The sequence below is a fragment of the Aphelocoma coerulescens genome, chromosome 1A (genome assembly GCF_041296385.1).
Source record: "Aphelocoma coerulescens isolate FSJ_1873_10779 chromosome 1A, UR_Acoe_1.0, whole genome shotgun sequence".
NCBI classification, from domain to species: domain Eukaryota; kingdom Metazoa; phylum Chordata; class Aves; order Passeriformes; family Corvidae; genus Aphelocoma; species Aphelocoma coerulescens.
Genome location: NC_091014.1, coordinates 34,849,459 through 34,862,872, shown reverse-complemented (window position 1 = coordinate 34,862,872; position 13,414 = coordinate 34,849,459). Strand labels below are relative to the sequence as shown.

At 41.9% G+C, this 13,414-nt stretch overlaps 1 protein-coding gene across 3 annotated transcripts in view; it reads left to right on the top strand.

Annotated features, from left to right (window-relative positions):
* Positions 1–6,951: 6,951 nt before the first annotated feature.
* Positions 6,952–13,414, top strand: part of WIF1 (WNT inhibitory factor 1) — a 38,388-nt gene continuing 31,925 nt past the window's right edge. For all 3 annotated transcript variants that reach the window (XM_068998573.1, XM_068998569.1, XM_068998568.1), the window contains exons 1-2: positions 6,952–7,155; positions 7,253–7,392. In XM_068998573.1, the coding sequence (XP_068854674.1) occupies positions 7,020–7,155; positions 7,253–7,392 (276 nt within the window). In that variant the 5' untranslated portion in view covers positions 6,952–7,019. The remainder of the gene's footprint in view (positions 7,156–7,252; positions 7,393–13,414) is intronic.

The window sequence follows — 13,414 nt, the reverse complement described above, 5'->3', positions numbered from 1 at the left end:
CTTTCTTCCCAGAGTGCTAGGGATTACATCCCTTGGCATTCAGTTCCTCAACTCCTTTACCTGTCATTAGCGAAGGGACTGCCCTCAGTCCAGATGTTTTGATTCTCTGTATCCAGTGCCACATGAAACCTCCCTAAGTCTGCCCCATGCCAAGTTGAAAGTCAACAAAAGATTTTGTTCCCTAATATGTGATAAATTAGGCTTAGAAAGTGTAATAAACATTAACAGAAAACATAAAGTGCCGCTTGGATGACCAGGAGGCAGAGAAATCAAAACTTATGTGGTAGAAAATAATTTGCTGGAGAAGGAGTATTTCACAATCAGAGAATGTAAAAGGCCCAAATTAGAAGTTCTTTGTTTTCATGGTGTAGTCTTCTGGTGTTTCAGATCACCTCAGTGTGTTAAGTTTTTCCTTTTTTTAGCTTTATCACTCAATATACTGCACTTATTTCTAAAGGATGTTGTGTTACACAGCTTTCCTTATATTGGGATGCATCACTATTCCTTTGCCTGCTTCCTGTGTAAGCAGAACTGCCACATGCCCTGTCTTCTGCTAACACATGGATTCTGAATGAAGCATTTCTTCCAGGTTTCCCACATGTATGATCCGATCTCTCTGGCTGCATTTTAAAGAAAGCAGCAAAACTAAGGAGTTCAAGGGGGTTTGCTCCAAGGGCAAAAGTAACTTCTTACCTTTGCTGTAAAAAAAATGGCCAATGGGCTGTGTATTTGAAAACAACAAACAAACAAACAAACCCCAAAAAACAAAACAAACAAAAAAAACCCCAAAAACCCCAACAACAACAACAAAAAAAACCCCAACCAACAGTAAAACCAAAAAAACAAAAAAAAAAACCCACAAAAAACAAACAAACAAATAAAAACAAAACAAAAAAGCAAACAAAATAACAAAAAACCCACAACAAACAAACAAAAAGGCTGACAAATTATTGGATCCCCACAGTGCCATACTTGCCATATTTCTGACACCACCTAAAATACACACACACAAAATGTAGGGTACGGGTAGTCCAGCTCCAAATTCGATCCACTCAATGTCCTTTCATATCCCCAGATGCTGTCAGAAGAGCTGTGGGGTACAGTGGCACCATCAGCCCAGGGTGACACTTCAGCAGCAGCTGCACAGTTGTTCCAGGAAGACAGGAGACTTTAGGATGCATAATGAGACAGAAATTCTGGCCCTGTTAGGTCGATGGCCGTTTTGTCCCTGCCTTTATTTAGGCTAGGATGGCTTCCTGCTTGCCTGACTCATGTTCCACCAAAACTGAACTGAGTAGCAGGGTCTGTGCCCTGCCCACCCTTGCTCTTTTGTTTCCTTGCCTGTTTCAGCATGGGGAATGTTTGAACCAGGAGACAAATGAGGCCATTCTCCCCTTTCTTTAGCACAGTTCAAAGTATTTTATTACTTCTCATACCTGCTCTGAGTAGTGTACAAAGGCAGGGGGAGAACGTTTGAATGGCTGTGCTTCAAAAATTACATAATTTTTGGATTATTTTGTTCTCCCATGCAGTTTAATGCCAGAGGGGAACATATGGCTCAAAGAGATTGTTTTCCACTTTACAATTCACATATTCTTTACCACATGTGAGGCATTATTTCATGCAATGGCATGTATAATCTCTCCCATGTCTACTCTTCCCTATGACAGGATGGACAATATACAGTTTGTCTTTCTGCTCCTGAGACACTGTCACCCCGATAGTCTTTTTGGACATCAACTATAATTTTCCAAGAATGTTTCTAAAAGATTTTGAGGTGCTTTTTTGTTGTTATTTATGTGATAAATTGTAATGATATCTTTAGTTTTAACTTTGATTCTGAAAGTGCCTGAGGTTTTCTTGCTAGGCAAGTCACAGACCACTTGATCAGTTATCAAAAAAGCTTGTATGATCCCATAGTCGCAGAATCTGAGCCTTTAATCTCCAATGTATGACAAAAGCACCAACGGCTTTGTGGGCAGCCACATTCAGCAACAAATCATACTGCTGTCATACATTTCATTCCTTTTCATTGAGTAATATTTATACAATCTGCCCATTATCTCCTCCAATAGATGTAGACGTTAAACCCACTGAAGCTGATGCTGCAGGTAAGTAACTTTGATAAAAGAGATTGCTTGGTTTGGTACAATATAAGAAAAATTTTGTAAAGGATTAATTGCTTAGATCTGTAACTCATGTTCTCTGTAATTTCTAAGGCAGAAACTTAATTGCATCCACTTTTCTCTCCTTCCATTTTATTTTTCGCTTTGCTAAAATCTTCTTTCTCTCTAAAATCCCTCTAAAATCAATGTAGCTTAGTATAAAACAACGTCCACTAGAGTAGAAATAAATCCCAGTACCTCTTTGTAAGATCTAGGAAGATTTGTCCCAAATAGACATAAGTAATTGAGACTGTCAAAATGAAAAAAGCTAAAGGAGAGTTTATGCAGAAATGGGATAATGAATATTACTAGCAATTTTAGAGGGTACTGAATTTACTACAGTCTATTAAAGTAATGGAAATTACAATAAAATTAATTAAATTAAAGCAGTGCAATTTACTACTGAAGTTTAAAAGGTTAGATCTGCTTTTTTAGAAGCAGGCAAATGTCACACAGGTCTTATATATATAAAAAAAAAACCCAAACCATTGGAAATTCAATTGTTTGAAAACTTAAAAAACCTGTGGGATAACATACCCAGGTTCTGGGACTCTACAGACAAGACCAAAGATCTGATGTCAGGCATGCTGAAATGAAGAACAAAATTGGTGACCAGCTGGGAAAATCAATGAAATAACTTGCCTATTGCCACTCAAGAATATGACAGAAGCAAAGACAAGGACATCTCTCTCTAACTTCTCTAGCAATTTGATAATTTTTACTTCTGCAAGCTTTCATTTGCTGCACTTTTCAACTCCAGTAAAAATTTGGTCAATGGCTGTAAAATAATTATCTTCTTCAGTACCCAGCTGGGTTCAAAGCCAGACTAACTCCGTGTTCTCCAATGGATGACCCAGGACTATTGTAGGAAAAGAAATGGAACAGATAATGAACCATATCATAAGTCATATAAAATAGAAGACTTCTGCCTCTAGAGTGTGTGATGTTACAACCCTCAGTATTGCTTTGGCATAGTTTTTAAAACTGCAGTAAAGAATATGTTCTAAAATAAATAATTGGAATGTTATATTCAGAATAATTGAGGGCGTAGTCTTTAATTTCCCATTTGAAATTTCAGAAACTTCTATTTATTCCAATTTCAGCAACACTGATTTTTCTAATAAAACTACTTCTATGAGTTTTTTTCCTGACAACTTCCTGCTTAAGCAGGAAGAATTTAAAGGGATGTAATTCCCAATGCATAAGCTTTGTTTCTGCAGAGACTGGCAGGAATTTTATGATTCACTTCAGTGAATAAACCCAGTGAACGCTGAGCATTTCTGAAAATCCTGCTGCAATATGGCATCTTCTTGTTTATTTAAATCATGCAGGTGTTAGTTATTATCTACCAGTGTTCACCACATAGAAACAAACCAATAAAATATGCATTTGCTATTTCTGTACACCTGAGGTGAAGCAGCATCTATAACCTTTGGAATGAAAATTATTGCCTCAGGCCATATTTATGCCCAGTACTGTTATTATTTACGTCTTTTTCTGTCTCTTGTTATATTATTCATAGCTGATGATCAAAGGGCATCAGGCTCTGACTTCCATATCCTTCCCTGGATATGTCATCGTTCAAACCATCCATTCATTAATTCATTCCAAGGCTGTCATCAGGGGGATGCTGTCAGTTGCAATGAATGTCAGAGCAGGCCACAAATGCACTAGATATGCATTCCTATGAAAGTTAGTGGAACTTGAAGCCATATTCACAACACAGTTCTGTTTTCATGTATGTTTTGCATTTCATTAAACAAAGAACCACAAAATATTTGCTTTCCTGAGTATATTCCAATCCCCTCTCCATAATGCTCTCAACTCACTTAAAAAGAGACTATTCTTTCCTGAAATATGTCATGTAATTTAGGAGAAAAAAACGATCAAGAAGAACTACACTAAGCTTTTACCTAAATCTCCATGTTGAATGCAAGCAGGCAGTATGAGCACAAGTTTGGCAAACCTTATCCTCAATGAATCTCATTGTGCTACAATACTACAGCAGGGAGAAACTGGGGAGAACAGACACTGCAGTGCAACCAGCCAGTGTCAGCACTAACACAGGACTCACCTGAGCCTTGGCAGATGCTGGAGGAGAGACACACGGTTAAAACACCTACAGAGGTGTCTCTGGGCTTGGATAGTCTCTTGGTACAAACACATACCCACCAAACTGTACTTCAGTCACTAAGTACCAGATAATTTCTGCAGAAAGTAAGCTGATTGCGATAGCATTTTTTACTCAGGAGTGTTTAAATTGTACCATCACAGTTTTGGAAATTATGTCCCAGGGTTATTACTCGGCAATTAAATTATCTTCCTTTGTTGTATCTTAAGAAAGCCCCTTTACGTGAGAAATAACAATGTAAATCAGTGTATTTGAATATTAAATATTTTTACCTATCTTGAGGTCCCATTTTAACCTCTTCCTAAAAGTTTTGTTTCAGATACTATTTTTTCCTGCTGTATTTCTCTTTTGTAGTAAAATTAAAATTGCTTGTGTATTTTCAAACTAAGAAGATTCAATCATATTAAAGTCTTAAAATCAAAATACATTTCTGCTTTTTAAAATCAAATCCATTATTAGTAAATATCAAAAAAAAATTAATAGCTGTTCTCTGACGTATCTCAAACTTCCACATGGTATAACTTTGTCTGGCATGGGGGTTTTTTTGAGCATCTATTGAAATCGAATCTCTCGGATCAGATATTTGTCCGATTGTCCGGGAGGTCCCTGGCAGCCCACGCTGCGGGATAAGGCCCCGTGGCGCTGCTGGAGCGTGGCGCGGGAGGGGAGCCTGCAGTGGCGGCGGCGGCCGGCAGAGGGCGGCCCCGCCCCGACAGTGCCGGCTCCCCGCGGGGCGCGGGGCGGCGCGGGGAAAGCCGCGGCCAGACTCACCTGAGACAGGAGCAGGTTGCGTAAAGCCCCATCCAGCCTGCTCTCGAACACCTCCAGGAATGGGGTACCCACAACTTCTCTAGAGTACGTACACTGGCTCCAGTTTTTGGAGCCTAAGATTTTTGATCTGGGCAAGCTACTAGGGGTCTGCCAGGGACTTTAGGAGAACTCTGTTCCAGCCTACCTTTGCCCACGAATATGTTCCTCAGGTAAACTTGCACAAGTCACTACCAATGTCCCAGCTTCCCACCCATAAAATGCAGTGAGAGTGGGAGGAAAAGTGTTTGAAAGCATTGGAAGGTGCACAAGTGTCTTACAGGTAGTTGCATGTAGAACATGCGGAGATAATGTTTTAATGTTGTGCTCCATGATCACATGGCATTTATGAATGTATACCAAAATACACATACACCACCACCCCCCTCCCCCCCCCCCCAAGTCACCCTGTTTTTTCTGGTGTGCATATATGCTGTTCTGGGTCAGGAAAAGCGATAAGAGATTAGTGAAGTGATCCACTGACAGCAGCAGAAGATTCCTCAAAAGGAGATGTAGGGAATCTTGCAGAAGAGCACGTCAGTGGGAGAGTGAGATTATCTCATACGTTGAACCACAAAACTTTTGCCTAAAAAAATCACTGTTACCAGTTTGCCTTTGTCCCTTAAACATGAAAAAGAAAAATAATGACACATCTTCCCTGTGTGCAAGCCGCTATGATGAACATCACTCAATTACGTCTGTCTGGGAAAGCAAGACCAACTTCACGTTGCTGTCCATAACATGAAGAATTCCAGTCCTGGCACATAGTACAGAGGTAACTTTAGCAGTCACACTTACAGGATGAGATGGAGCACCAGCAGCACCAAAAGCAGTAATCACAGTGAGAAAATACCCTCCAACTCCTTCCAGAACATTACAGAGGGAAACTTGGGGGTTTTACTCAAACTTATCTATGCTGCTAAGTTTTGGTTTTTGGGGTCTTTTTTTTTTTTTTTTTTTTTTTTTTTTTTTTTAAAGAAAGAAAAAAAGAAGGAAGAAAAAGAAAAAAAAAAAAGGCTTTTATTTTTCTTACGGAGGAATCCAGAAAATTTAGAAACAATATTTTTTTATTCCTTTAGAAGGCATGACTCTGTTTAAATAATTTTTTGAATTGAAAATTCTTTCAAGCTTTACTAAGTTTGTATAGCGAGCCAGTTCCAGTTTCTGTGTAAGTGGCAACATTTCAGTGTTTTTCAGTCTCCACTGTTCTCAAGACTTTCGGACAAAAGCCAGGTGAAAGCCTTTTCTTCCTTTAGCACATTGCCTCGTTTTCTACGTCGTTCCTTGGAGCTGGGAAGCCTGTCCCTGTGCTACTGTCCGGCTGATGTCTCGCTCTAGGGCCTGACCTGCCCAGCTTCGCGGGTCCCCGCTGGAGCCACGGCTGCACTGCACCCACCTGCGGTTTGGGTGATGTTCCCCCCACCCCTGACTCAAACCCCACCAGTGCCCGCTGACGGCTATGCACAAACTTCCTTTCTTCACTCAGACGCGAGTATCTCCAGCGACTCATTTGTGACCGTGGCGGTGCCACCTTGACGGCCGGAGTGCCGGGGTGCCCCTGTAGGGAGGGTGAACACGGAGAGGGGGGCGGGAAGCGCAGCAGAGCGGCGACCTGTCGTGTCACGGGGTCCCCTGCGACAGAGCGGGCGTGGGTCACGGACCCTGTCCCGGCTCTCGGCTCTGCCCTTGGGGGAGTGGGCGGCCACCTGCAGCCCCGGGCGCGGGGCACTGACCACCCTCCGCGGCGGGGGAAGGACCGTGCGCGCCCGCGCTCCCGGCCGCCCGCGGCGCCGCCCGCCGCCCTCCCCGTGCCCGCCCCGCCGCCGCCCCGCTGGGGCCGCCCCGCGGCAAAGGGAGCGCGGGCGCGGCCGGAGCGGCAGCGGAGCCGGCGAGCCCCGGGCGGGCGGTGCGGGAGCATGGCCCCGGCGGGGCGGCTGTGCTGTGCCGCGCTGCTCTGCGGCGCCCTCAGCCTCTGCAGCCTGCGGGCCGCGCCGCGCCAGCCCGACACCCTCTACTTGTGGATCGACGCCCAGCAAGCGCGGGTGCTCATCGGTAAGTGCGGCCGCTGCGCCCGAGCGGCGGGCGGGAGCCCGGAGCCGAGCCCGGCCCGCCGGGGCTGCCGCACATCGCGCCCCTTTGCCTTCTACAGGCTTCGAGGAGGATATTCTGATCGTGTCCGAGGGGAAGATGGCCCCGTTCACCCACGACTTCAGGAAAGCCCAGCAGAGGATGCCCGCCATCCCCGTCGGCATCCACGCCATGAACTTCACCTGGCAGGCAACGGGGCAGGTAGGTGCCGAGATGGGGCCGCGGCCAGGGGCGGGGGAGGCTCTGTAAACCCGGGCAGGTGGTTCGGCCTTGGAATAGTGGAGGAAACCCTCTCCGAGGCGTGCTGGGGCAGCCCCGGGTGCGGGAATCCGAGGCGCGGGCGGGGGCGGTTCGGGGAGCAGCGAGAAGCGCGCAGGATGGCTGGGAAAGCGCTTTGGGAATGGGTTCTGAAGTGCGTGGGAGCGCCGGGCGGCTCGGGCGGCGGAGAACCCGCAGGCTGGTGAGGCGTGAGACAGAACTCACCAGGAAGACCCCAGTCGCCTGTACTTGCCATAAAATTTTATACTGGATAGTAGTTACGTGGATGCAGTTTTCTTTCGACTTTCTTTAGCTTATGGACATACACTACAAGCTCTTCATTGATCTCTATTTACTAGATGTGCAGGCTTAATTTGTAGTTCTAGTAAACAACAGTTCTCTTCTGTAGGCTTAATTTTACCAAGTTAAATTGCAAAACCACATAAATCTGCAGTTTATAGAATCCTTTTGGATTCTTTTGTTGAAAATGTAAGAGTCTGTGACATATTTTTGTGAAGAAACATATGTATGATTTGACACACAACATATGTTTAATTTGCATAAAGCTGCAACTTGTTAGCACAGATTATCATGGATACAGAAAAAACATGGTGGCATAAAATCCTGCATAAAATTAATTCATTTTTACAATGCTGAACATTGACTTTATACAATATATAACTTGGCAGAGATGAAACAGTATTTACATTTAAATAGTGAACACTGACTGTATAATTCAGCTAATTGCAGCTTCACAAATTTGGTTGTGGTTTTGGTTGTTTGAAAGTACTCTTCCTACCTACAGGACTTGTTTGGCTTCAAGGTGTTGTCTGATGCCCTTGAAGTTTCTGCTGTCCTCACAAAGCCTTTGGGTTTAGAAAATGCTTCACCTCCTCCTCCAGTGAGGAAGGAGAATGTGGACAGACAAAACTTACAAAGGCTGAGTGACTTGCTCTAGGTCTTTGGCGTTCCCATCAAGCTTTACAGAGGAAACAACCTTGTATGCCAAGGGCTGGCATTTAAATACCTAGAAATAATTAGTGTCTTTTGGGACTGTATTTCCTGCTCCATTTCTTTCCCAGCTTCAGCTGCTGTTCATGATAAAACTAGCTCTTTTTTGAATGGGTGATTGAGATGTTAGATGAACACTGTCCTTCTCTTTTATTTCTTTCTTGTGCTCTCCTCTCGCTCCTTTGCTGTCTGCAGGTAGGTCATTAGGAAAAGGTGGTCCCAACACTGATTTCAGTGAGAAGCATCACAGGATTAAAGACAGTACAGGAAAATATTCTACTTGATGCAACTTGCAGGATGAAACCCTTTCTGAGCAGCTGCAAAGCTGTTTAACCCATTAGTCCTCCTATTTTCTGAATTACTGCATTCCTCTTAGACAAAGCATAATTAGTAAGCGAAATACCTAAAAGGTTAAAAACATTCTGTGTTTCTCCAGAATTTCCAATATTTTATGAGGGTAAGAAATTAGTACATTTTTACTTTTTTCAAGTGTTCTAGTTTGGTTTTAAGTATACATGTCCTTAGAAGTTTCCATTAACACATCCAGGGAAGTGCTAAAAACTTGCTACCTTTATTCTGTACTTTTCTGGGAATTTCCTAAGTCAGGCGAGGGAAAATGAGACGTGGAAGGGAGGAGAAGAGGAGGAGAGAAGAGAAGGAGAGGAAAAGGAGAGAAGAGAAAGGGGCAAGAGAGGCAAGAAAGGAAGAAGGAAAAAAAAAAAAGGAAATCGGTACTTTCTGAAAGAAGAAAGGCATTTGGGAACTGAAGTACTAGACTGTTTTTTGCAAAATAGCTGTTAATTAGCAAACTGTTGCCTCCCACTTGGTAAAACTGAAATAATTCTCTGTGAGTCTTGTGCCTTATAGACCTCTTAACCCTGTATCCCACTTGAAATTTGAAGATGTGTAAACTGGAGGTGCTGGCCCAGAGCTTGGTACTTGAGATCCCCCAAACATGGGTATCACTGGGGCACTGTTGGGGGAAGTCCAGTATGTTCTGCTGCCTGCCTCTGCCCCTATGCAGCTGGTGGTCAGCCTCCAGGATGTGGGCTTGGGCAAGGCAGGTCAGGGCTGTGCTGCTGTCCTTGTGGCTGCTTACACTGCTGTGCCTGGAGCCTAGGTTGACAAAAAGGCTTTACAGCATGAAACAAGATTGTACTGAACATGCTGGAGATGTTTTTACCAAAATACTAAGCATATTTTTTTCTGTATTTTGACTTTGTTTTTATGGAACTTGAGGTTGTGTTCATTGCTTCATTAACATTTTCCTGTTTTGTAGTAATTGCTGCTCTCTGACTCAGCTACTTTCCTCTTGACACAAGAGCCTTTATCTGTGTTTTCTTCTTGCTCAAATACTGTCTTCTGAAGTCGAAGGAGATTTTCTTGTACCTCTGAGTTTAGTTTTCACTCTGTATTCATTGTCATTGTTACTGAGACAGTGTGCAGGGCAAAGCAAAGTATATTTTGCAATTTTATTGTGGCTGGCTGCTCTACACTAATACACTACAAGTCAAAAATGTCTTGTTGAAAGGCACATTTTAAGGACTAGATTACATTTGTATTCTGTGTCAACTGAAGTGCTTGAAACCCACTCCATTTAGGTGTTATGCTTCTGATATAGTGGCCTTTGTGTCCTGAATACATTTTATGTGAAAAAGATTTTGTATGATAAGCAAACAAAATAATTTTCACTAGAAAACATTAACCAAAGAAAAGCATTAGTTGCTTTTAATTCCTAGTCCATTACTTCTAATTAGTTATTAGGAAATATAAGGAGAAACCCAAAATGTGAGGGTCTGAGTGTGCTGAATATATAGGTTTTTTGCTAGTGAAATCAGGATGAGCCAGGGGTGACAAGAGTGTTAAAGTACTGCAAAATGGGATTGTCATGTTTTTATGCATTTTATGCTTCTACCTATGTATTAAAGCATAAGTTTACAGACACTATGTTCTCTTCAGAAAAAAAATGTAATCTGGGTAGATTGACCCAAAGGATTACAAAGATTGTTCTCTGAATTGAAAGATTTAAAAAAGCTGAAATCAGTGATAATATATAGTATATAGTATGCATTTGTGTAACCACTAGAGCTCACTGGTGTGCTTCTTGCTCTTATTCCAGATGGTTTTTGCAAAAGAAAATACAATGGCTTTGGGAGTCTTGTCCTCTGTGGAAGATTAAGCTATGAAACTTCCCAGTGAGACCCTAGCATGCTGATTAATGCTGCAACATTTTTTTACTGTGTCCACCAGTGAAAGTTACCAAAGATTTCAGTAATAACATCATCTCTACAGCATTTAGGAATTTATGACAAGTATTTAATCACCAAATCCACAAAACCCAGCATGTATGTTTAACTTTCAGTGGGAATTCTGACAGCAGTAAAATTGGGTTCACTTCTGGGGCAATATTGGTGGGAGAGAACCATGTTAAAAACCAAAGTTGGTTAGTGAACAGGCAGCAAGTACTCAGTGACAGAGCAGCAGCCTAGATGATTTAATAGACAGGAGGTGAAAAAAAGAAACCAAAAAGCAAGTTGGAATTTTTGTTGTGTAGCATTCTCTGGTCTGATCCACAGAAAGAGTCAATCTGGGCCACAACCTGCCCAGGCTGTTTTCTTCCTTTCTGATATGGGAGAAGTATTTGTGGTCAGACGAAATACTGTAGCAGCTCACTTCCCCCTCCCTACTGTTATGAACAGCTCCTCTCCTGGTGCGTAGTTGAATGCACGCCCATGAAGTGACATCTGAAATAAGTCTCAAGGAGTTATTGATAACCTTGAGTAAATCAAGAAGATGCCCACCTCTGAGAAAGAGACAATGTATGAGTCCAGTGCATTTTCTAGCATCATTTCTATATTGTAAAGTGAAGGTCAGGAATGCTGTATAGTTAACAGCTCCTGGATGCTAGTTCTGATCTCAGCAATGTGACCATCAGCCCTGAACAGCTCAGCTGAGTTCTCTGAAATTGTCTCATGTTGCTGAGATGTAGCCTGACCATAAGGATAAAAAGGAATATCCAGCTATGCTAGGAGAAGGTTTGTTTCTTTGCCCAGAGGAAAGCTAATAGACCACCAATTTTAAGGCATTAGTGGTGCAATAAGGTGCTACAGTCAAACATGGTATTTCTCAGATAAACTGAAAGAAACCAAAAAGTGTTGAATTTCAAAAACTAATTCTTCAAAGGAAACTTTTCTTCAAAGAAACTGCTGAATTTTTTGTAAATATCTTATTCATAACCAGTCATTACAGTGATGCTTCTCAGCCTAAAAAATGTCCCGTGTGCAAAATTTAGGAGAATTTTTCCAGGAAAAGTATGGCTCTTCTTAAAGTTTGTTCAAGGTAATTGCATAAACTCACACTCTTGGGACTTTCAGTGGTCCCTTCACTGCACTTTCATGTCACCAAACAGGGAGAATACTTTGTTTTCTGACCACTGTACCAAAATTTCCACGTGGAATGTGAAGATGTTTACATACTGCGAGCATGATTTTTAGACAGGGGGTTCTCATATCAAGAGCACAGCTCCAGACCTTTAATATTTAGATTCTGCTCAGCTGTGGTATTTTGCATCTCAGTGTTGTAGACATGCCACCAGGGATCAAAGTAGTACTGTAAAGATCCCACTTTCTTAGTAAAGCAGGCATGTGCCAGCCATCTGTTCTATCTGCTGATAGAAAACAGCAGTAAAGTTTCTCGAAGTTTTGCCAAGAAGAAAAGGGGGGATTTATTGCTCAGCAGAGATGAGTTACAAGGCACCTTCTAGTGTAATCTGCATCTGGTTTCCATAGTAATTTACATGGCATATTTACATGGCATATGCATAAACTACAAAATTATTCTTTTTACACAGCAGTGTAAACCTGTGTTAAGTAAACAGTTCTTCAAGATTTTAATTGTTTATCATTTCTACAAACAATCCATTTTTAACAAAAAAAAAAAGCTAAAGTTATAAAATATTTTCACTATTTTTACAGTAGTGGCTGCAAGGTACAACATAACTATTGAAAAGCACTGGAACTAACAAGGACACCCCAAGTTTCAATTCTATATTTTGTGAAAATGTACTCCCTGTGTTACTAACAGCTTTTCTGAAAAAGAAAATCCAGGCTTTCCTCTTGTGTTGCTTTCCTCTGTGTTGCTTTCCTGTTTGTGGAAGTGAAAAAGTTTTCTGGCAACATCACCTCTTTTTACAGACAGTTTCCCAGGTATGTTCTTAGTGGTGTAAAGTTAATGCCATTAACAAGTAATGGCATAGAGTAAAAACTAAGCACTGATCAAAATGAAAACTAACTGAACTAGCTGGAAGAATTTTTCATGTATTTAATATCTTCTCTTGCTTTCATGCTTTCCAAAGTGGTTTTTTGGGGTAGCTACAACTGTTATTGACTTGATTCTAGCCAAGTCAGTTATGTACCTACAAAACAAATGTAAGAAACCACATTCTTCCTAGGGCATGCAGATATGTGAGGAATATGGTGTGCCCCAGAGTTTTCAAAACTGGAATGTAGTAGATATTTGCATCATGTTGAACCGAATTTCAAGAGCTGAATACCTTAGCTCAGAACAATGAGTTCCGGATTATTATTTTCAAAGATTTCAAGAAAATGCATCTCAAAACCTCTTTTGTTTTGCCTTCCTGTGGGTTTACACTTGACTTGTTAGGGTTTGTTCTTCTTTTCCTTTTTCTGAACAAATTCCACCATCTGAAAGACTGTACTTTACTTGTATTAGTCTCTTTTACCATGTTGGGTTTTGTTGTTTTGCTGGGAGGTTTTTGTTTGATTGTTTGCTTTTTAACTGCATATTTGTGGCCAAGCTCTTCACTGCATCAAACTGTAGCCCCAACATAGTGGAAATGTAATACCCACCTTGACTGGCTGGCAGGGCTTTGCCTTATGCAGCCCAGGCCTTCAGCACTATCTCCCACCACATTCCAACTGAAGAAGTGAGGAAG